This window comes from Mobula hypostoma, chromosome 6 (genome assembly GCF_963921235.1).
Source record: "Mobula hypostoma chromosome 6, sMobHyp1.1, whole genome shotgun sequence".
Classification (NCBI taxonomy): Eukaryota; Metazoa; Chordata; class Chondrichthyes; order Myliobatiformes; family Myliobatidae; genus Mobula; species Mobula hypostoma.
The window spans coordinates 183950318-183973123 of NC_086102.1; the positions used below are offsets into that span (position 1 = coordinate 183950318).

Sequence of the window (22806 nt, forward strand, 5' to 3'; positions counted from 1 at the left end):
GTCGCTGCTTGCCCTTAGCACTGCCATGTGTCGCTGGATTCTGGATTTTTTGACAGAGAGACCACAGTCAGTCCATGTTGGCAGGAACATCTCTGACTCCATCACACTGAGCACTGGATCCCCAGAAGGCTGTGTGCTTAGCCCATTGCTGTTTACACTGCAAACACATGACTGTGCAGCCAGATTTGAACCTGATCATTAAATTTGCAGATGATACCACAGTGGTGGGACTCATCAGCAAAAATGATGAAACAATGTACAGGGAGGAGGTCAAACACCTAGACAGCTGGTGCAGGGATAACAACTTGATGCTTAATGTCACCAAAACCAAGGAGATGATCGTCGATTTCAGATGGTCTCAGCCTGAGCACACACCCCTCAGCATCAGCGGCTCCACAGTGGAGAGAGTGGAAAACATCAAGTTCCTTGGGGTGTAGATCTCGGACAATCTCACTTGGTCCAGGAACACCACTGGGATTCTGAAACGGGCCCAGCAGAGATTGTACTTTCTGAGGAAGCTTAAACAAGCATCACTCCCCACTAACATCTTAACTACATTCTACAGAGGCGTGGTTGAGAGTGTGCTGACCTTTTGCATCACAACCTGGTACTCCAGCTGCAGTGCTGTCGACAAAAAAGCCTTGCAGAGGGTGGTTAGGGGAGCAGAGAAGGTTATTGGGGTCTCCCTACCTTCTGTCCAAGACCTCTTTCAGAGTCGAAGCCTCCAGAAGACACAGTACATCATTAAAGACCCCTCATACCCTCTCCATGAACTGTTTGTTCTTCTGCCATCAGGCAAACATTACAGCAGCATCAAAACTAAAACCACAAGATTACTAAACAGCTTCCTCCCACAGGCAGTCAGACTGCTAAACAGCTGCTCTACCTGACTCTGCTTTGGACACTTTTAACTTGCACTGGACACTTATAACTTGATTTTAACTGACATGTGGCTGTTGTGTTTTACTATTTATTGTTATGTTTATTATTTAGTGTTGCGTTTGTTATGTTATGATTGCACTGCTCCTGGGAAACGCTGTCTCATTCTGCCCTGCACAGCTGATGTATGGTTAGAATGACAATAAAGTTTTTGAATCTTTGAATCTTGAATCTTTGGTTACTTTTCAATCTCTGTTCTCATGTTTTCCTCTGGAGAAAACCTTCAGCCAAAACATCTCTACTTAACCAGAATCTACCAGCCCCATTTCAGCTGATGCCATGTTATTTAACTCACTTGGGACTCCCCCACTTGATGCACATTTCCTTTCTTTTCTCCGCAGCTGCCTTCTCTTAACAAAACTTAAAACATTTTTGATTTCTAATCTTCCCTGGATCTAACAACAAGTCATTGACCTGAAAGATTAACTCCTCCGGGGGAACCACAACCTCTTCATAGGGGTAGGAGTGTCTCAGCGACCCGGAGGGCTATGCTGGCTGCAGTCAGGGCTTTATGCTTCGGTTCGTGGAAGGGTCACCCCATGCCAATCAGGTCAATGGGTACAGGCCAGGCTAAATGTGTTCCACCATTCCTCCAGGTTTGAGGGTTCATCTCAGGGCTAACAATCCAGACTGGTGAAACAAACCATTTCCAAAACAGCAATTCTACACCCGAGTACGATGGTATTCCTGAGTCTCCATCTCGGACTCACATGACTGCCAGTAGTGAAAACCGAAGGGAAGCTACTGACATAATGAAGGAAGCCTTGAACACCACTAGAGATGATAGACCTTCACTGCCAGTGGTGTAACAGGCAGATTATTTATATTACATGAAGGGTTAACTAGTTTCTCTCACTATAGAAGTCATCTTACCTGCTATATATTTTCAGCATTTCATAATCACCATTGATTGGTGTAGAGCAAAATAGAATTTGACATATTTAGAAATCAGAATATCAAAGCACGATTTTGAATTGCATAATTTTATAAAGTACCCAACTCTCTTACAGAGTAAGCAACAGTTATAGAATTATTCATAATACAAACATAATACATTAATTTAAAATAATATTAAAAGGAAAATTCTAATAAACTATGTACCTACATTGCTACCTGAATTTTGCAGAATGGGTGTCACATTTTTGACACCCTGCGTTGGTCAGGGTTGCCTGTGGATGTTGCGTCCCGGGCATCTACTTGATACGCAAGACAGTATGTAAGCCACGACAGTAGGGTATGGAGAGCAAGCTGTTGCCCGTGTGGCAGGCTCCCCCCTCTCCACTCAGCTGATGAACCCAATCCAGGGGTTCCCAACCTATTTTATGCCGAGGACCCCAACCATTAACCGAGGGATCTGCGGAACACAGGTTGGGAACTCCTGATCCAATACAGAGGTACCAGTGGCATTGTAGGACTCACCAGTCAGCATTGATCTCAGCGCAGGACTGCCTTAGGGACTCCAGCTCCAGATTTCCCTTTGGGTTCACTCCCAAAGCCTTCCCATGAGTGGGTATGGCAACAAGACAGCGGAGATTGGAGATCAGGTTTCCTTCTCCTAAAGGAGCTGCCAACCATGGCACTGGTAACCTGCCTTGCCAGATTTAGTAGCTAAGCCACACATGAAGGCCAGGAGCTGGGTGTCAGATACCATTTGAGGCACATGGAATAGATAGTGGGAGCTTATCCCCACTGCCACCTCAGGCTACAACAGCCTTAAGAAACCTTAAATGTCACTGACTGGGGCACAAGATATACAGTGGGGCAGCAAAGGCTGGAAACTCTACAAATATCTTCCACATAAGTAAGAGGGATTTGTTGAACTGCAAATGATTGCCCTGCCAACAGCACTGACAAATGAATTTTCTTACCAGGATCCAGATGTGTGAACGTCCCAACCACAAAGTCCATCGTAGAGATAGCCAGCAAGGCTAAAAGTAGCAGTTGAAACCGAATGATCCATTTGACGCCTGCTAGATTAATTCCTAGTAATCCTATTAGCACAGCGATGGAAATTCCTCGAACTGCCCAAGTGTTACTAAGGTTCATCAGGTCAGCAATGGATTCAGCAAAGCCAGTGATATACATAGCACCTGCAACACACTGTAAGAAAACAGTCATTTACTTCCAGCATCAAGAACGTTTTATAAGTGTGTATTAATCTAATAAAAGTTGGGGCCCTTCTTCTAAGAAAGGTACTGACATTGGAGAGGGTGCAAAGGAGGTTCGCAAAAATGATTCCAGATTACAAAGGCTGACCATATCAGAAGGGTTTGATGTCTCTGGGCCTGAATTCACCAGGTCATTGAAACTTATTGAATTTTGAAAGGCCTCAGTAGAGTGGATGTGGAGAGGTCGTTTCTTATGGTACGGGAGTCTACGACCAGAGGACACAGCTTCAGATTAGAGGAGCATGCATTTGCAATGGAGATGAGGAGGAATTTCTTTAGCCAGAGAGTGGTGAATCTGTGGAATTCATTGCCACAGATGGCTGTGGAGACCGTCATTGGGTAGAGTCAAGGCAAAGGTTGACAGTTTGGTGATTAGTCAGGGCGTGCAGGGATACAAAGAGAAGGCAGGAGATTGGGGCTGAGAGGGAAAATGGATCAGCCATGATGAAATGTCGGAGTAGACTCGAAGAGCCAAATGGCCTAATTCATGGTGTTTTGATGATTAACAAATAACCTTAAAATAAATTAAGATTGCTTACACCTGTTCCTCAATATAGGTACCAAACTTTCTGTGAACAATAGACACCTTGCACAAAACCTATGGCTTCAAGAGGCAAAAAATTTTCATTAATATCCCGAACAAAATTCGGGTTGAGTATACCGTTGATCCACATGCTCTCTTGTTCTAATTGACATGACTGGCGATAAAAGGAAGCATTCTTCTTCTTGAACAATACCAGGTTTACAGAAAGGAGAGGACAATTTTTTTGTTAAGTAGGTCACATTAGTTGTACCTTAAAGCTGTCTGGCTATAAATAAACGTGTCGGTGTTCTGAGCTGCAGAGTAGAAGAATGCCTACACCTGCAAAAATGCCACAGTGGGTAAAGGAAATACAATGGTCTTAAAATAAAGTGTGAAAAAGAAGCACAGCACTTTAAAATGATTGTCTGAGGTAATATCAATCAAGGCATTTTATTTCTTCGGAGGATATTATACTGTAGTTTAGTAAAGGAAAATCAGCACATTCAGCGATGGAGGAGGAAATGACTAACACTTCCATTCTGTCTACAAAGTATGTTTAATTTAATTCATTTATTGATTGAGATACAGTGTGAAATAGGTCTTTCCGGCCCTTCGAGCCACACCGCCCAGCAACCCCCAGTTTAATCCTCGACTAATTACAGGACAATTTACAATGACCAAGTAACCTACCAAACGTTGGGTCTTTGAGAGAGGAAAATGACACGGTCAAGGGGTGAATGTATAAACTCTTTGCAGGCAGAGGCAGGAATTGCAACTGCACTTAATGTGGCCTGTATTCATTGGTGTTGTAGAAAATTGAATAACTAATGTGCATATGATTAATTGCTGCCTGCAGATCTAAGTAGACTAGCCTTTAGCAGAGAGTTACGCAGTTTTATGGTCCATGTCTTATGGTCTTAATGAAAGGTTGCCTATGGAAAAATATATTTGCTCTCATGCTGTATCAGTCACTTCCTTTTCTAATTTTTCCCCTCACAGCTTTTTATTTTAAACCTATGCCTCACTTCGGGGTGGCGGGGTGGAGATCTGTCTCTATCAAAGGAGGTGTAAGATGCTCCTTCCCTCCACTAGCCTGCAAATCACCCATAGGCAAGGTGTAGCACCTGCTTAGTGTCCCCAGACACAGACACGTGGAGCCATGGGATCAGATGCTGGGTAGTCCTAGGAGCAGTTGGTGCATATCACAAGTCCTGGTTATGTGATCACTGACACCAGGCAGACAATCTCTGAAGGGAATTGATGATGGCTGGGGTCACCCGTCTTCTAAAGACACTGCCCAGAAGGCAATGGCAAATCATTTCTGTAGAAGTATTTGCCAAGAACAATCATGGTCATGGAAACCATGATTGCCCATGTCATGTGACATGGCACGTAATGATGATGTTGATTCCTCACTTCAATTCCTACAGATCTACAAAATAAAATTAACATTAAAAGTGGGTGTCCTTAAGAGTATTATGAAGGGGATAGAAACAAAATTAAAAGGCTGGCAATACACAAACTGGTCATTATCAGCCTGTGGCAGAATATACACGGCTGTAATAATAACAGCTGTGAACTCCCTAGGCAGCCAGAAAGATCTACACAGCAGCACCAGGTACTCCAGATCCAGGGAACAAAAGGATTTGAGGGCATTCACTTTCCAGGAGTCGCACCTTTCTGTGGAAAGGGAAAGAAATTTGAAATTCCAGACCTAAAAAGAACAAATGATCTAATGAAAGACTATTGATCTGAAACATAAAGTCTTGTTCTCACTTGTGCTACCAAGCAGGAGAGCCAGTACTTATCCTGATGTAGGGTTTTGGTTCGAAACGTTGACAACTCCTTTCCTCTCACAGATGCTGCTCGACCTGCTGAATTCCTCCAGCAGATTGTTGCTGCAGATTCCAGCATGTGCTGTCTCTTGTGCCTTTGGGCTAGGGGTTCCCAGTCTGGGGTCCACAGACCCCTTGCTTAATGGTATTGGTCCATGGCATAAGAATAGTTGGAAATCCCTACTTTAGGCAGTTTGCGTATTGGCAGCATTTTAATTTTGTTTCTATCCCCTTCATAATACTCTTAAGGACACCCACTTTTAATGTCAATTTTATTTTGTAGATCTGTAGGAATTGAAGTGAGGAATCAACATCATCATTACATGCCATGTCATATGACGTTTGGTGTGGGCCCCCAAATCCTAAGAACTTTCTACAGGGGCATGATCAAGAGCATCCTGACTGGCTGCATCACTGCCTGATATGGGAACTGTACTTCCCTCAATCGCAGGACTCTGCAGAGAATGGTGCGGACAGCCCAACACATCTGTAGGTGTGAACTTACCACTATTCAGGACATTTACAAAGACAGGTGTATAAAAAAGGCCCAAAGGATCACTGGGGACCCGAGTCACCCCAACAACAAACTGTTCCAGCTGCTACCACCTGGGAAATGGTACCCCAGCATTAAAGCCAGGACCAACAGGCTCCAGGACAGCTTCTTCCACCAGGCCATCAGACTGCTTAATTCATGCTGATTCAACTGTATTTCTATGTTATATTGACTATCTTGTTGGACATAAATTTTTTTATAATTTACTATAATTGCACATTGCACATTTGAATGGAGACGTAACATAAAGATCTTTACTCCTCATGTAGATGAAGGATGTAAGTAATAAAGTCAATTCAATTCAATCCTGTCAGACTGAATATGCCAGTATCTTGTTTTCAGTTTCATATTTCCAACATCCACAGGTTTCTTTCTTAATTATAATGGAGGAAAACTAACAATATTTAAAACATACATAGTTGCATGCTTGAATCAAGAAGCTTTCTTGAATACCATTAATGTACTTACAAGAGACTGCAATACTTACAACCTCTAAAATATTGTAAATACCTCAAGATTGTTAGCTGTATGAGATAGAAATGAATGCTACACCTTCAATTTAGTGCTTTTGAATTTATCTAAGAGAATTATTATCCAGTCAATTTTTCTTTAGGGCATAGAGGTAGAGTGGGAATGATGGCTTGGTACAACACTGAAATTTTTATTTTTGAAAAGCTAATATTTCAGCTTCTGCATCAACAAAACATTGCTGGTGACAGATAGACAGATATTCCAGATTTCAGGCCTTTCCTGATTACGGAATGAGTTCTATTTTTACAGACATCCTTAAGTTGAATTTGGGAATGGGGCCAAATACTTAGGATTTGTAAAAACATGTGATAAATCATTGCAAACTTGATTACTGTTGATTGCAAAATTGAACCCAAATTTTTTTTTGTGGCCAAGCTGTATAGCAGAATTCAAATTCATTACTATTTCAGAAGTGTCACAGGAAGGATTCCCAATTCTTTGACAGCTTGCTGGTGCCATTTGGAATATTGGGCCTGTTTTTGGGATTGGAATACTGCGATATTGCCACTGTTACAGTGCCAGAATTAAATGTAGAATCAGCTATTTAGCCAAGTGCAATAATCATATATTGTAGAAATGTTTTCACAACCAATGGACTCACTTTCAAGGAGTCTTTCTCACCTTTTCAATATTTATTGCTTATATATTTATTACTATTTCTTATTTTTTGTATTTGCATCGTTTGCTGTCTTCTTCACTCTGGTTGAATGCCCTAGCTGGGCAGTCTTTCACTGATTTTGTTACGGTTATTATTCTATAGATTTGTTGAGTATGCCCACTGGAAAGTGAATCTCAGGGTTGTATACGGTGATGTATATGAACTTTAATAATTAATTAACTTTGAACTTTGAATTGTCGTTAAAGATTATGAAAGAATGCAAACTAAACGACACTTGTATTTACATAGGCCCTTCTACACAAAAAAAATTGAAAAAAATCACAGCAATGTTATCAAACATAACATGGCACCCAGCTACATAATGAGGCAGACTTGATCCAAAAGGTGGGTTTTAAGGAATGACTCAAGAAAGGAAAAAGGTGAGAGATGCAAACAATCAAGAAATTCTGAAGCTGAGGACTTTGACTGAGATGACCACTATAGGTGAAATAATTAAAATCTAGATCCCCAGAATAGCAGAACTCTGTACTTCATAAAAAGCACCATTTACTTATCATGATTACCTGTCCAAATACATAGAGAAATCCAAATGTTCCTCCTACTTGGCCTCCCAGGACTGTAGAAAGCATGGCGTATATTCCACCATTCCCAAGACTGCACCTCTCCAACACTCCAATTCCTGACAGAACTGTCACCAAAGCAACCAAGATAACCAGGGTCACCATAAACATTCCCAGCAGGATTCCAGTATTTCCCTGAGAGTTAAAAATTGCAAAGATCAATGATATGAACCCAACTAGTGCCAACATAATAAACTGAACATTTTAATAGTAGATAGATAAACACAAGAGATTCTGCTGATGCGGGAAATCCAGAGTAACACACACAAAATGCTGGAGGAACTCGGCAGATCAGGTAGCAAAGTGTGGTCAAGGTGAATCTCACATTCCTCTGGAAGCATTAGCTATTTCATGAGCAGAATCGTTAATTTGCAGATGAATAGTTTTTCTCAACCACAACATGAAGCCTCATCTACTCAGTCAATTGAGAAACCAAGTAGCCTAGTCCTGCTCCCAATTCATAAATCATTTTTTCATGAATTTTAAGAGCAGCAAGTTCTACGAGGGGTGATTGATGAGTTTGTGGCCTAGGGTAGGAGGAGTCAATTATAGAAAACCTAGCACATTTATTTTTTATAGTCCCCTCCTACATTTACACACTTAGTCCAGCAGTCGTGGATGAGTTATTAACTTCAAACTTTCTGCATAATCACTCAAAGAGTTGAACTGCATGTGCATGTAACGAGAGCTGTATAACTCATCTCCTTCTACCTTAGGCCACGAACTTATCAATCACCCCTGCAGTGGACACTTTCTGGAGGTCCAAGATCCATATGCTCCATGACCACTGGACTAAATGTGTAAATGTAGGAGGGGGAACTATGTTGAAAAATAAATGTGCTAGGTTTTCTAAAATTGACTCCTTCTACCTTAGGCCACGAACTTATCAATCACCCCTCGTAATCAAATGGTGCAGTCTTGATCCTGTGTTCATAACGTACTATCATTATGGAATGACTGAACAAGGTGTCCCAGAGCTCACCTGGACAGACAGATTTAATGCTACTTTTCACTCATTCTGAGAAAAAAAAGCAAATTATTTTATTAGATGCAGAAAAAATATTTAATCTTTCCTTTATAATAAGATGAAATAACTGGGCCTAAAACACACACATTATGATTCCAACATATTTTTGTTTTACTTGTGCATAAGGAGAACAGCATGGCCCATCACCCACACTGTTCTCGTCTGAACAGAAAACAGCTATTTTATGCAGAATTGGTTTATCAGCTACAGATATTGACCATTTCTGATGTATATGTTTGAGTGAATTCCTTGCCTCCAAGATCAAACTCCATAAACAATAGAGGGATTAAAAGTGAATTGTAATTTCAAGTTGACAACTGATGACAACTTAAAGTTAGAAAAGCAATTTCCCCTAGTTGCGGAGTGTATTTCACATCCTTCCATTATTTCTACCTTGTCTGTCTCTAGCTCCCCCTATTGTGTAAAGGAATGCTATGTTTTAAGACAACCTTTCTGAAGAAGTCTCACTGCAAAGGCTTCACTTGTCTGGCTCCCGTACACACTGCCTCAGTTGGCCCCGCATATCGTCTGTAGTAAGCAGAGATGTCTCTGGTGGTCTCACTTCAAAGGTCTCACCTGACTACAACTGCTGCAACATGCTCTTGCCTGGACATGATCTTTAATCCTTGCCTTATCTTACCATAGACATGCCAAGATTATTATTTGTTCTCTGGTGTATTTGAACCACTCTCAGTCCACTATAGAGACGAGCATAATCCAGTTCATCATCCTTCACACGTCATGAAATTTGTTTTTTTTTGCAGCAGTAGAATGTAATACATCAAATTACTACAGTACTGTTGTGTTGAATTGATCTGTATGAACAGTATGCCAAGACAAGTTTTCATTGTACTTCAGCACGTGACAACAAAAAAACAGTTTACCAATTTATCTAGCACTTTTGCTGAAACTATTGTCTCAATTTCCTAATGTAAAAGTAACTACACTTCAAAAGTAATCTGCTGGATCTACACAAAAACCAGCTTAACGCACTGTCTACAGAGCCAACCAATCAAATCTCAAATTCCACCTGATCCTTTGCCCCATTTCTGACAAAATCTGGCTACCTTGTTATTTTTAAATGATCATAAAGTAATTAGAGCATTGTGAAATAAGCAGTGTTGCAAGAATGTGACTACACCTGAGCACATCTTGGTCTTGTGGAACTCTTACAGTGCTGGCAATCAGGATTCAATTCTTGCCGCTGTCTCTGTGTATGTTCTCCCCATGATGGTGTGGGTTCCCTCCAGGTCCTCTGGTTTCCTCTCTCATTCCAAAGACGTACAGGTTAGGGTTAGTAACTGCAGTTGGTGCCAACTGCCTGGTGACTCCTGCGGGTTGCCCCAGCAGATCCTCGGACCCTGTAGGTCTTTGACATACGCTACGCATTTCTCTGCATTTTTCGATGTTCTGATGTGCATGTGACAAATAGAGCTAATGTTTTTAAAAAATCTGTTCTTTAATCTTCTGTGTTAAAGTCATGTTTACAGATTGAATGCAATTGATTTAGACCAAAAGATACACATCAATGTTTAGTCAGCATTAGCTTTATTTGTTGCACGTGTAGCTGGTCATGGTGCCATTTAGTTTACAGAATGATATTTCAGTCGGATCCCTTGGAACCTCTTGCTTTACAGATTTTCAGGAAGCAAAACAAGCTAACTGTCTAATGAGACAAATCTGTTACGATTTAAGTCATGGAATAAATTAGAATCAGGTTTATTATCACCGGCATGTGATGTGAAATTTGTTAACTTAGCAGCAGCAGTTCAAATGCAAACATAATCTAGCAGAGAGAGAAAAAAATAATAAATAAAATGAAACATAATAAATAAACAAGTAAATCAATGTGTATTGAATAGATTTTAAAAATGTGTAAAAACAGAAATACTGTATATTAAAAAAAAGTGAAGTAGTGTTCATGGGTTCAATGTCCATTTAGGAATTGGATGGCAGAGGGGAAGAAGCTGTTCCTGAATCACTGAATGTGTGCCTTCAGGCTTCTGTATCTCCTACCTGATGGTAACAGTGAGAAAAGGGCATGCCCTGGGTACTGGAGGTCCTTAAGAAAGGACGCTGACTTTCTGAGACACCGATCCCTAAAGATGTCCTGGGTACTTTGTAGGCTAGTGCCCAACATGGAGCTGACTAGATTTACAACCTTCTGCAGCTTCTTTCGGTCCTGTGCGGTAACCCTCCATATCAGACAGGGATGCAGCCTGTCAGAATGTTCTCCACAGTACAACTATAGAAGTTTTTGAGTGTATTTGTTGACATGCCAAATCTCTTCAAACTCCTAATAAAGTATAGCCGCTGTCTTGCCTTCTTTATAACTACATCGATATGTTGGGACCAGGTTAGATCCTCAGAGATCTTGACACCTAGGAACTTGAAGCTGTTCACTCTCTCCACTTCTGATCCCTCTATGAGGATTGGTATGTGTTCCTTCGTCTTACCCTTCCTGAAGTCCACAATCAGCTCTTTTGTCTTCCTGACGTTGAGTGCCAGGTTGTTGCTGTGACACCACTCCACTAGTTGGTATATCTCACTCCTGTACACCCTCTCGTCTCCATCTGAGATTCTACCAACAATGGTTGTATCGGCAGCAAATTTGTAGATGGTATTTGAGCTAAGACTAGCCAGACAGCCATGGGTATATAGAGAGTAGAGCAGTGGGCTAAGCACACACCCCTGAGGTGCGACAGTAAATGTAACATATTTGCTATTCTTACCATTTAATGGATGATTCTGTCTTACAACATACTATAAAATGAAATAAGTGTTTTAAAATTCATGAAATATCAAGGTGACTATTTATTTGTAGTCCTTAGAATAAATATTCTGTGAGGGCACCACAGTAGTGTTGTGGTTAGCACAACATTAATCTGGTTTGGGGCACTTCGGGTTTCAGAGTTCAATTCTGGTGCCGTTCTGTAAGGAGTCTCTGTACGTTCCCCCGTGAAATGCATGGGTTTTCCCTTTCTTCCCGTTTCCTCCCACAGTCCACGTGCCAGGTAGGATAACTGGCCATTGCAACTTGTCCCGTGGTTAGGTCAAGGTTAATCAGGGCTGTGGGGTTGCTGGGGCGGGACGGTGCGACGCGGATCGAAGGGCTGGAAGGACAAACTATGTGCTACACCGTTAAATAAATAAAATAAAATGGTTGGAATAAAAATTTGGTTGTTTTCTACTTCATAAATTGTGCGCAACAAATTGGTGTGGAGAAGAATGTCTAAGCTTATAAAACAACAAATTAAAATTCTGTTCCTTTAATGTTAAGAGTCAGGTGATAAAATTCAAACAAGCTATTAATTACCAACCAATTTGTTTTACTGTCAATTCATTTCATTTATTGAGACACAGCATGGTGTAAACCGTTTGGCCATTGAGCCACGCCACCCAGCAACCCCTGACTTAACCTAGCAACCAGTCACGGAGAACATGCAAGCAGTGGGTTGCTGGTACTGTAAAGCATCATGCTAACTACTACACTACTTTTCAGAATAAAATGGAACAAATTAAACAATTGGCAGTAAAATAAAACAATTCAACAATTCTTTATTTCTGCTGTTCTTGACTAACATCTGCTTACAATTTCTTCTTGTGCATCTTTTTTGAAATATTGCTTTATTCTACACAAGAAAGGGAATGTTACAGAAATGGTGCAAAGCTTTCTTCAGGCAAATTAATGCCCCATAATTGAAAGTTGAGCGTCATGAAGTCAACACAGTTGTAAAAGTGGTGGAAAATAATTAGACACTTACCACAAGCCACCCTGTGCGCAGGAACAGAACCACTCCGAAAATATTTATCATGCAAGTCGTGAAGACTCCATCCCACGTTCCAAATAACACTGGTTCCCAGACAAATACCTTAACTTTCCACCAGGGTTTGACATGGGGCTGTGATACCTAAATGATAAATCAGCATCATTCTCCAATTAGTACCAGGAAGCCATTTTTTTCCCTTTCTTCCTAAGCATTCATATCAAATAACTAGTTGCCTTGTCAAATAAAGACAGCAAGAAGTGATAGGAATTTTAACATGCAGTTTTGTAAGCTGATTGCAAAGCAGTGTATAGTCTTACTCCTTGAAACGTGCTCACATACAAATCACATCTTGAAACAGAAACTGGAAAATCTTCTCATTATCTAAACCACTTTGAACCTACTCAGCAACAGAAGGCCACATTGACTCACAGTCATCAAACATGTAAGGATATACATTTAACAGCAATTTTATGAATGCAAGCGTTGAAATAGCTTATACTTGTGTACAAATAGGACAGTCTATATAAATCAGTTTTAAAGTTAGTTATAGAGTACTGGTATATCCTTTGCAATTGTGCACACAATGCACATTGTAGTTGCTATAAACCTCTCGAATTGTTAAAACTAATGCCAAAGTGTATTGAACATCTGAAGATGGCCGTGATATGACCCCAAAACATGTTCTTTAAACTGTCTTTGATTCTATAAAAACTACAGGTAAATTAAAAAATTAAACATTATTTCAATATTCACAAACACTTTGCATTTCTGTGAAAGATGTTCTGCAAAATCTTTACAGCCAAAGCACAGTGAAATCTAACAAATAAAACGGACATATTTAAACGTAGAGCCTATGCTGACTCCTAAAACTTTTCTTTTAATTGATTATAATGAAAAACTTATTCTAAAATGACCATGGCAACTGCGGTTTAGAACTCTTGTTCAATGTCAGATTTAACCATATTTTGCCTTACACAATTACGGATGTTCGATCAGGAAACGTTGAAGCTAAACAGCTTTTTTTTAAATAAACTTCTGGAGAGCTCAAATATCTATTTTAGACCTGTTTCTAGGTGCCTCAATCTGATCGCTAATTCTAAGAAATATCAATGCTTTAACTCTGTCACAGAAAACATCAAATGTTAGTACTGGTAGCCAAAATTATTAAAAAGGTAGTGGGTGAGCGTGTCCCCCAAAATCAGTCAGCATCTTCCCCAACCAAAAGCCCTCAATAAACCACAAGATCCGCAATTTGCTAAGGGCCAGATCAGAGACATTCAGGTCTGGCAACCAAGTAAGGTTCAAGAGATCCAGCTACGATCTTTAGAAAGCCATCTTGCATGCTAAGTGGCGGTTCCAGACCAAACTTGAGTCACAGCAGGATGCTCTACCTCAGTGCCAGGGCTTGAATGCCATTACCTCTTACAAAGTGAAACCAAGCGAAATAGGTGACAACAGGGCTTTGCTTCCAGATGAGCTCATTTTGACCATCAAAACATGGAGCAATGTTCACATACTCCCAGAGCCCCCAAAGACCCTGTGATTTCAGTCCCTAAGGCCGACATGAGAGCATCCTTCAGGAGGGTGAACTTATGGTAAGCATTCGGCCTAAACGGGGTACCCGCAAAGTACTAAAGACCTGTACTGATCAACTGGCTGAAGTGCTCACTAATATCTTGAAGCTCTCGCTTTGGCAACCTGAGGTTACCCACCTGCTTCAGGCAGGCTTCAATTATGCTGGTACCCAAGAAGCAGGAGTCGCTCAATGACTATCATCCAGTAGCTCTTATATCTACTGTAATGAAGTGCTTTGAGAAGTTGGTGATGAAACATATCAACACCTGCCTCTTTGGCAACTTAGATACGTTCCCATTTGCCTCCTGGCACAACAGATCCACAGCAGATGCCATTTCATCAGCTCTTTACTCAACCCTGGAACGTCTGGACAGCAAAAGTGCATAAATCAAGATGCTTTTTATTGACTACAGCTCAGCATTCAATACCATCATCCCCTCAAAACTGATCAATAAGCTTCAAGACCTTGGCCTCAATACCTCCTTGTGCAATTGGATTCTTGATTCCCTTACTTTCAGAGGCCATGCGGTTTGGATTGGCAACATCTCCTCCACAATATCCAACTGCACAGGTGTACCACAAGCCTGTGCGTTTTGTCCCACTCCACGTACCGTACGCTTATGACAGCTCCAATGCCATATTCAAGTTTGCTGAAGACAATACTGTCGTAGGTGGAATCAAAGGAGGTGATGAATCAGCATAGAGGATGATTGAAAGTCTGGATGAAGAGTGCCCTATCAACAACCCCTCAACTTGATGTCAGCCAGAGCAAGGACCTGTTTATTGGCTTCAGCAGGAGGAAACCAGAGATCCATGAGCCAGTCCTCATCAGGGGATCGGAGGTGGAGAGGATCAGCAACTTTAAATGCCTTGGTGTTATCATTTCAGAGACTCTGTCCTGGACCCAGCATATAAATGCAATTATGAGGAAAGCACGGCAGCGTCTCCACTTCTTGACAAGTTTGTGAAGATTGGCATGATGTGTGGTGGAGGGTATATTGGCTGGTTGCATCATGCCCTGGTAGGGAAACGCCAATGCCTTTGAATGGAAAACCCTACAAAAAGTAGTGGATACAGCCCAGTCCATCACCAGTAAAGTCCTCCCCAACATTGAGCATATCTACACGGTCATAGGAAAGCAGCATCCATCGTAAAGGACCCCCACCTCCCAGGCCATGCTCTCATCTTACTGCTGCCATCAGGAAGAAGGTACAGGAGTCTCAAGGACCACACCACCAGGTTCAGGAACATTTATTACCCCTCAACCATCAGGCTCTAGAGCCAAGGGTGAAAACTTCACTCGCCCCATCACTGAACTGTTCCCACAACCCCTGGACTCACTTTCAAGGACTCTTCATCTCATGTTCTCAATATTTATTTCTTATTTTTTTTGTATTTACACAATTCATTGTCCTTTACATATTTATTGTTTGTCCCTCCTGTTTGGTGCAGTCTTTCCTTGATTCTATTAGGGTTCTTGGATGTACACTCAGAAGAAAATTAATTTCAGGGTTGTATGTGGTGACATACATGTACTTTGATAATAAACTTACTTTGAAAGTTGAAAATGCAACCTTTCTCTACCTGAAATCCAGAGAGAGTTCAAAGTCCAACAGTAGTATCAAAGTTCTGAAGGAACTCAGATCAGAGGGCAGATGGTCTATATAAAGGGGAGAGTGAGGGGTGGTGAGACAGGAGCTGAAAGTGATTGGACAACTAAGGATATCTTTGACCCCTCCTGGTTCCATCCAACACTGCACACTAAATTCACCCGTAAGATTTCTCCCCTCCTCTCTCCTATCTGGTTCTGGCTCCAACTGGAATTCACCTCTCCCTTAATTGTTCCTATAATCACCTCCTTGACGTCATATTTCACCACTGTTAGCCTTGGTGTTACAGCAGTCCACAAAACCTCCACATTCAGTTCCCTCCTCCTGGCTCCATCCACCTCTCCTTTCTATTTCCTCCATCTCCACCTATCACCCACCTGTCACCAGCTCCCAACTCCACTCCACCCTCACCCCTTCCTGGTTGGACTTGCCCATCACCCTTCACCCCTCCTCAGCCCACCAATCGCATTAACCTTCCTTTCTCACCATTCCGCCCCCCTCTTTATACTTGCTGTCTTCCCTCTCCATTTTCAGTTCTCTTGCATGGTTCTGACCTAAAACATTAAAAGTTCACCCACCCCCAACCACTATCCTTACGGTTGCTTCTCAACTCCTTGAGTACCTCCAGACTGTTTATTGCCCCAGATTCAGGCAACTGCAGTCTCTTTTCTCTCCCTTATGGTGAGAGGACTTTGCTTTATGATCTGGCAGAAACAGAATGGGCATTCTTACAAAGACTAGAATAAATTTTAGCCAAACTATCTGAATTAACCCACATTTTTTTTTTGCCAATAGCTATGATCAACCAAAGAGAGATCATTTGGGGAAGACTAGGACCAGAGAACACAGCCTCAGAATAGAGGAAAGTCCATTTAGAATGGAGATGAGAAGGAATTTCTTTAGCCAGAGAGTGGTGAATCCGTGGAATTCAAAGCCACAAGTGGCTGTGGAGGCCAAGGCATTGGATATATTTAAGGCAGGTTGATAAATTCTTGGTTATTCAGGGCATGAAGGGATATGGGGAGACGTTAGGAGATTGGAGCTGACAGGGAAATGGATCAGCCATGATGAAATAGTGGAGTACACTTGATGGACCAAATGACCTAATTCTGCTCTTATATCTTATGCCCTGGTGAAATTCAGAATGTAGTACTCAAATTGGCCATTGTTTTCTTATTAAACCTGATAGTAAACAGTTCAAAACTACTTAGCCAACTCCAAGCTGTAAGTTTTGGAAGGTACTCCATAAATTCAAATCCAAATCCACTTTCCCCTCCAACAACTTTGGTTCAAAACTCAAGTGAAAATCTGCTCAAAAAGTTTGCAAGAGGTGTTAAGTGCAGTAATTTGTCAGTCAAATTAACCTGTGCAGCTTCGTGGAAAAGTTCTTGGACATGCCCAATACGTGGATATTCCTGGCCACCACTTTTTAGTAACATTGCTTTATCTGTCACCCTTGAATTACGCCTCAGATCCTGGTCTTCTTCCATACTGAGGAAATAGTGAGGAGCAAACAGATAAACATCAATGCTTCGGTTTGATTCCGGTGTTTTCTTTTGTCTTCATAAAAAGTGGCCACTTCATTCTTCACCCTAAAACAAAAAAAAACACAAGTCTGCAGGTTATTCAATTGAGTATTGAGTATCAGTTAGATCTCAAATCCAGAGGATTCTAACAGGTGGTAATATAAGTTAAGTGACATGTTATTCCAACAAATATTGGTCTAATGAGATGTCCCAGGATTTCCTTAGTGTGCTTTATACAGTATAGAAACCACGCATCGATGTTCTGTCTATCTATTGTATTTTGTGTTGCGTGTTTATGATGGGTAATTTGTCATGTCAGTGGGGCTGGTGGTAGAAGCAAAGAGTATAGTTATGTATTAATGGGTTGTCTTCATCAGTTTAGTCAAGATGAAAGGGGCAACTAGGGAATGATACTTTTTCTGTTGACCGCTAATTGGAATAAATTATTTCATTATTTCACTTAGTTTTGTCATATCACCAATTTAGTTTCAATTGAGCTTTAAAAAAAAATAAATAAATTGCTCTAAGATTGTTTGCCTTTGCTGTTTTTTTTCCCAATTTAGAACTTAATTATTTCGGAAGTGCGTCAATTCCCGTACTCAGTCTCAGCAGTTTTGGTTTGCTTTCGAGTAACTACAACATACAAGATATAATTTGCAATTTAATTTTAAAAACAACAATTGTTGCTGTATAGAAAAGTAACTAAAACTCAGAAAGATTAATGGCTAATCATCTATTTTGAATGCAGTTTTGGAAAATGTTAGTTAACATTAAGTAACAGCACAAGAAAATTAGTGTGAACTTCCTTTGCTCACATGTACAACCAAAGGACAAATGGAACTAGCTGAAGTAAGCATCTTGGTCAGTAGGGATAAGTTGGGCCAAAGGGCCTACTTTTGTGCTGTATAACTCTATGGTTCTTAAATTAATATAGAAACAATAATACAAACAATTGAACCTAGCAATTAATTATTTATTAACAGGTTTTGTTCTCCCAATACTAATTTTGATTACCATATCAAAGTTTACTTTATAATGAAACCCAGATATTTATAAATAATTTTGTCTTTTCATTACATTTTGCATTAATGAAACTCTTTTAATAATCTAAAAGCATTTAATTCGCTTACTACAATTTCAAGATCTCTAAAACTATTAAAAATTCTTTAGAGCTGTGACAGCTTGGAGGCAAGGCTTTGCTGACTGTCGAGTCCTTCAGGACCAGGACTTCCCCCGCTTACTGCCACAGCCCAAACCATTTCAAGACCGGAAGTTAATCCCTTTCTAACTGGACCAGTGAAGAACAGTCCTGAGAAATTGGGCCAGGTCAGTGAGGTCTAGCCCAACCTTTCTTGATGATGATAAACTATTGCCTTAAAATTATTTTTTTTTATTATTTAATTTTCCTTGAATGTCTAGCTTAAGACCATAAGTTATAGGAGCAGAATTAGGGCATTTTGCCCATCGAGTCTGTTCCTCCACTTCATAATGGTTGATCCATTTTCTCTCTCAGCCCCAATCTTCTGCCTTCTCCCCATATTCCTTTATGCCCTGACTATCAACCTCTGCCTTAAACATACCCAATAACTTGGCTTCCACAGCCGCTGTGGCGACAAATTCTACAGATTCACCACTCTCGAGCTAAAGAAATTCCTGCTCATCTCCTCAATCTTTAAGTGGTGTCAGAACAGAAGGAATTCACCACTTACAGGCAGACTAAAAGAAACCCTGATCGACAGCACTTACATTTCAAAGAAAACAATAAGTGCTGAAAAGCCATAATGTAGATTCTATAAAATTACTACTTTCCAAGTGCCCTGTGGTAGAGTTATTCAAATGACGCTTTGCAACCTGCAAGCCTTTGCGCTGTCTGCCCAAGAAACTGTGGAATCCACCACTCCACCCACAGCTCATAACAAAAATCAATGCTTCAGACAGATTTTCCAAACTCAGTCAAGTCCGGCAGCATTCACATACAGCAATAGAAATACAGTAGAAAATCTCCATTCAGTGTACCAATCAGCTGGAAGGGCAAAGGCTCAAATTGCAATTAATACACAAGGAAGTTTTGATGAGCAGAGATACTATCTTTGTATCAATAGCTTTCAATTTAACAGTAAAATTTTCAACTAATTCTAAAGGTCTTAACATTTCGGCTTTTTCTCTCTCTCTCGATTGATGTGATTTTTTTTTGTTTTTTTTTAGATGGAAGACCTGTTAATCACCAGAGCGAAGAAGAGGTGGAAAAATTACTGCAGACTCCCAGCGGTTCCCTTGTCACCAAATTGCCATCAGGGAGCTGCTACAAGTCCATCACCACCATGACATCGGGTCCTCCCTGAAGCTTTTCTGTAGCTATGCAGATTCTCAAATAACGTCTGTCTGTCTCTGAACAACTTCCATTAATTGGTCTTTCCTGCTTTCATTGTTCTGTTGATAATTATTGAGTCTATTCATGTGTTCACATTTAGTAAGGTTTGATTATTGATGTTTGTGCATCTGACCCATCTGCTAATTGTAGATTGCTTATGGCTTTTTGAACTGTTGTCTTGTAAAATGTTGGTTGCTAATGTGTTGTTTGATATGGTATTGTCCTGTGTTTTATGCTCAACATCAAACCACAATCAATTCTGGTATGTTTCACATACTGGCAATAAAGTGATTCTGGAAGCATTCTAAATTACAGGTAGAACTCTGGTTAACTGTTTTTTTTTATCCTAATGCTCACAACTTAAATCCAATGCTGTTGTAAGGGCAGTTGGTACCCATTGATATCTCAGATATTATTTTAAATCAGTAAAATATTAACATTATCAATGCCCTAGACCTGCCTAACTTGTTTTCCCCTGCCACTAAATCCTCCCTGAGCTAATCATTATTTTTTACAGTGTTTAACTTCCTTTGTGATAAATTTTAACGAATTTGGTTATACCAAGTTATGTTACCATTCAAACTTTGACAGCTGGAAGATACAGGAGCCTTAGGACTCAGACCACCAGGTGCAGGAACAGGTATTACCCCTCAACCATCAGGCTCTTAAACCAGAGGGGAAAACTTCACTGAACTTTTCTCACAACCAGTGGACTCACTTTCAAGAACTCTTCATCTCATGTTCTCGATATTTATTGCTTTTTAATTTATTATTTCTTTTTTTCCTTTTTTTTTTGTATTTGCACAGTTTATTGTCTTTTGCACACTGTTTGCCTGCCCTGTTGGATGTGGTCCTTCATTGATTCTATTATGGTTATTGTATTTATTGAGTATGCCTGCAAGAAAATGAATCTCAGAGTTGCATATGGTGACATAGATGTACTTTGAACTTTGTATCAGTTCAGGTTGCAGTTTTGATACAAATTGTTTATAATTACAATGAACAGAATATTGTAAACACCAACTACTCAGCAAATAAAAATGTTTTTACCTCTCACTTTAAATCCATTCAACCCTCCATCCAAAAGGAAATCCATCTCCATAATTACTCCAACTAAAAACAATTCTAAACACTATTAAATGTCCATCTGGCTTTCTCTACTCTCAATAGAACTGTCACTACCACGGATTCAGCAGTGCAGCAGATACGGCAATTGCGCTCATGAATATGCACGTGTCAGCTAATTATTATTTCATTGTGATAGCATTTAACTCCATTCTTTCCGTCGTAGTGCTTGTCAAGACTTGAACCCAGCACAGCATCGTTTCACTACCTGCTTGCATTCAGCCTTGCCTGAGAAATTGGACTGTCAAGTCAACTGACTCTGAAGACAAGTGGTATTCATTTTATATTTATTCTTTTCAGCCGAGTGTAGGCATCATTTTCCATTTGAGAGTTTTAGTTAACGGACCTGTTTGGCTTAGTGTTTATTGTTTTCTTTTCCCTCTAACTCTGTTCTCATTAAATTCTGCGAACTATCAATCTACTTCAGTGTCTTTCGCTCCAAGCTTGGGCCATATCTGAACCCAGTGAGAAGAACATCTTCTCCAGTCTTTCTTATGATCCATGTGTACCGTGAAACCAAGCTTGTATACTTCTCTTTCTGTAGGTTCCAGATTCAAGGGCATCCTCGAAGATGAAGGTAACTAGCCTCTTCCTTTAGTGCAGTTTCAAAGGAGTGCTGACTGTCAGAGTACTTGCTTTTAGGTAAGACATTAATACAAATGCAGGCAAAGGACAGCGTGGCACTAGTTTGAAGACCGGAAGAAACATTGCAGAGCCCTGTTCAAGCCCAATCAGTGAGCAGGAACTTGAGAAGAAGTGGCAAGTACACTTATTTGCACGACTGAAGATTTTTTTAAAAGAAGCAGCACTTACATAGAAACCTACAGCATATTACAGGCCCTTTGGCCCGCAATGTTGTTCCAGCCATGTAACCTACTCTCGAAACTGCCTAGAATTTCCCTACTGCATAGCCCTCTATCTTTCAAAGCTCCATGCAGCCATCTAAGACTCTTAAAAGACCCCATTGTATCCACCTCCACTACCACTGCCAGCAATGCGTTCCATGCACCCACCACTCCCACCGCAAATTTTTGGAGTTGGACTGAACCCAATCAGTGAGCGGGAGCAGAAGAAGAGGAAACTATTTCATTTAGGTCTGTGGCTGAAAATTTTTGAAAACAGCATTTCCTGGCAGTTTTTTTCCCAGAGTTGCACTGCTCCCAATCATAGATGGAATTCATTAGAAGGGGCAAATAAAAATAAGGCAGGGAAAGTGGAGCGGCTGTTGTGTGAGTGGGCCAGTGTTGGAGTGGCTTCACCTAATCAGGCTTCAGTGATATTAGGCATAGATGGGGTCAATATCACAAATGACCTGACTTGGTCCAACCACGCAGAGTCCACTGCCAAGAAGGCCCACCAGCACCATTATTTCCTGAGAAAACTAAAGAAATTTGGCCTGTCCCCTAAAACCCTCACTAATTTTTATAGATGCACCGTAGAAAGCATTCTTCTAGGGTGCATCACAACCTGGTATGGAAGTTGTCCTGTCCAAGACCGAAAGAAGCTGCAGAAGATCGTGAACACGGTGCAGCACATCACACAAACCAATCTTCCGTCCATGGACTCACTTTACACTGCACGCTGTCAGAGCAGTGCTGCCAGGATAATCAAGGACACAACCCACCCTGCCAACACACTTTTCATCCCTCTTCCCTCCGGGAGAAGGTTCAGGAGCTTGAAGACTGGTACGGCCAGATTTGGGAACAGCTTCTTTCCAATTGTGATAAGACTGCTGAACGGATCCTGACCCAGATCTGGGCTGTACCCTCCAAATATCCTGACCTGCCTCTCGGTTTTTTTGCACTCTCTTACTTTCCAATCTTCTATTTTCTATTTATGATTTATAATTTAAGTTTTTAATATTTACTAATTTTTACTATGTTTAATATTTTTAATATTTGTAATCCAGGGAGTGTGAAGCGCAGAATCAAATATCACTGTGATGATTATATGTTCTAGTATCAATTGTTTGGCAACAATAAAGTATAAAGTAAGTAAAGTATCTGATAAGTTC

The 22806-nt window shown here is 40.6% G+C and overlaps 1 protein-coding gene across 3 annotated transcripts in view; it reads right to left on the reverse strand.

The window, feature by feature from the left end:
• slc12a8 (solute carrier family 12 member 8) overlaps positions 1-22806 on the reverse strand; it is a 148818-nt gene that overhangs the window by 118583 nt on the left and 7429 nt on the right. For all 3 annotated transcript variants that reach the window (XM_063050152.1, XM_063050151.1, XM_063050150.1), the window contains exons 2-5: positions 17135-17362; positions 12580-12726; positions 7732-7923; positions 2808-3039 (exon numbers count right to left, since the gene is read on the reverse strand). In XM_063050152.1, the coding sequence (XP_062906222.1) occupies positions 2808-3039; positions 7732-7923; positions 12580-12726; positions 17135-17260 (697 nt within the window). In that variant the 5' untranslated portion in view covers positions 17261-17362. The remainder of the gene's footprint in view (positions 1-2807; positions 3040-7731; positions 7924-12579; positions 12727-17134; positions 17363-22806) is intronic.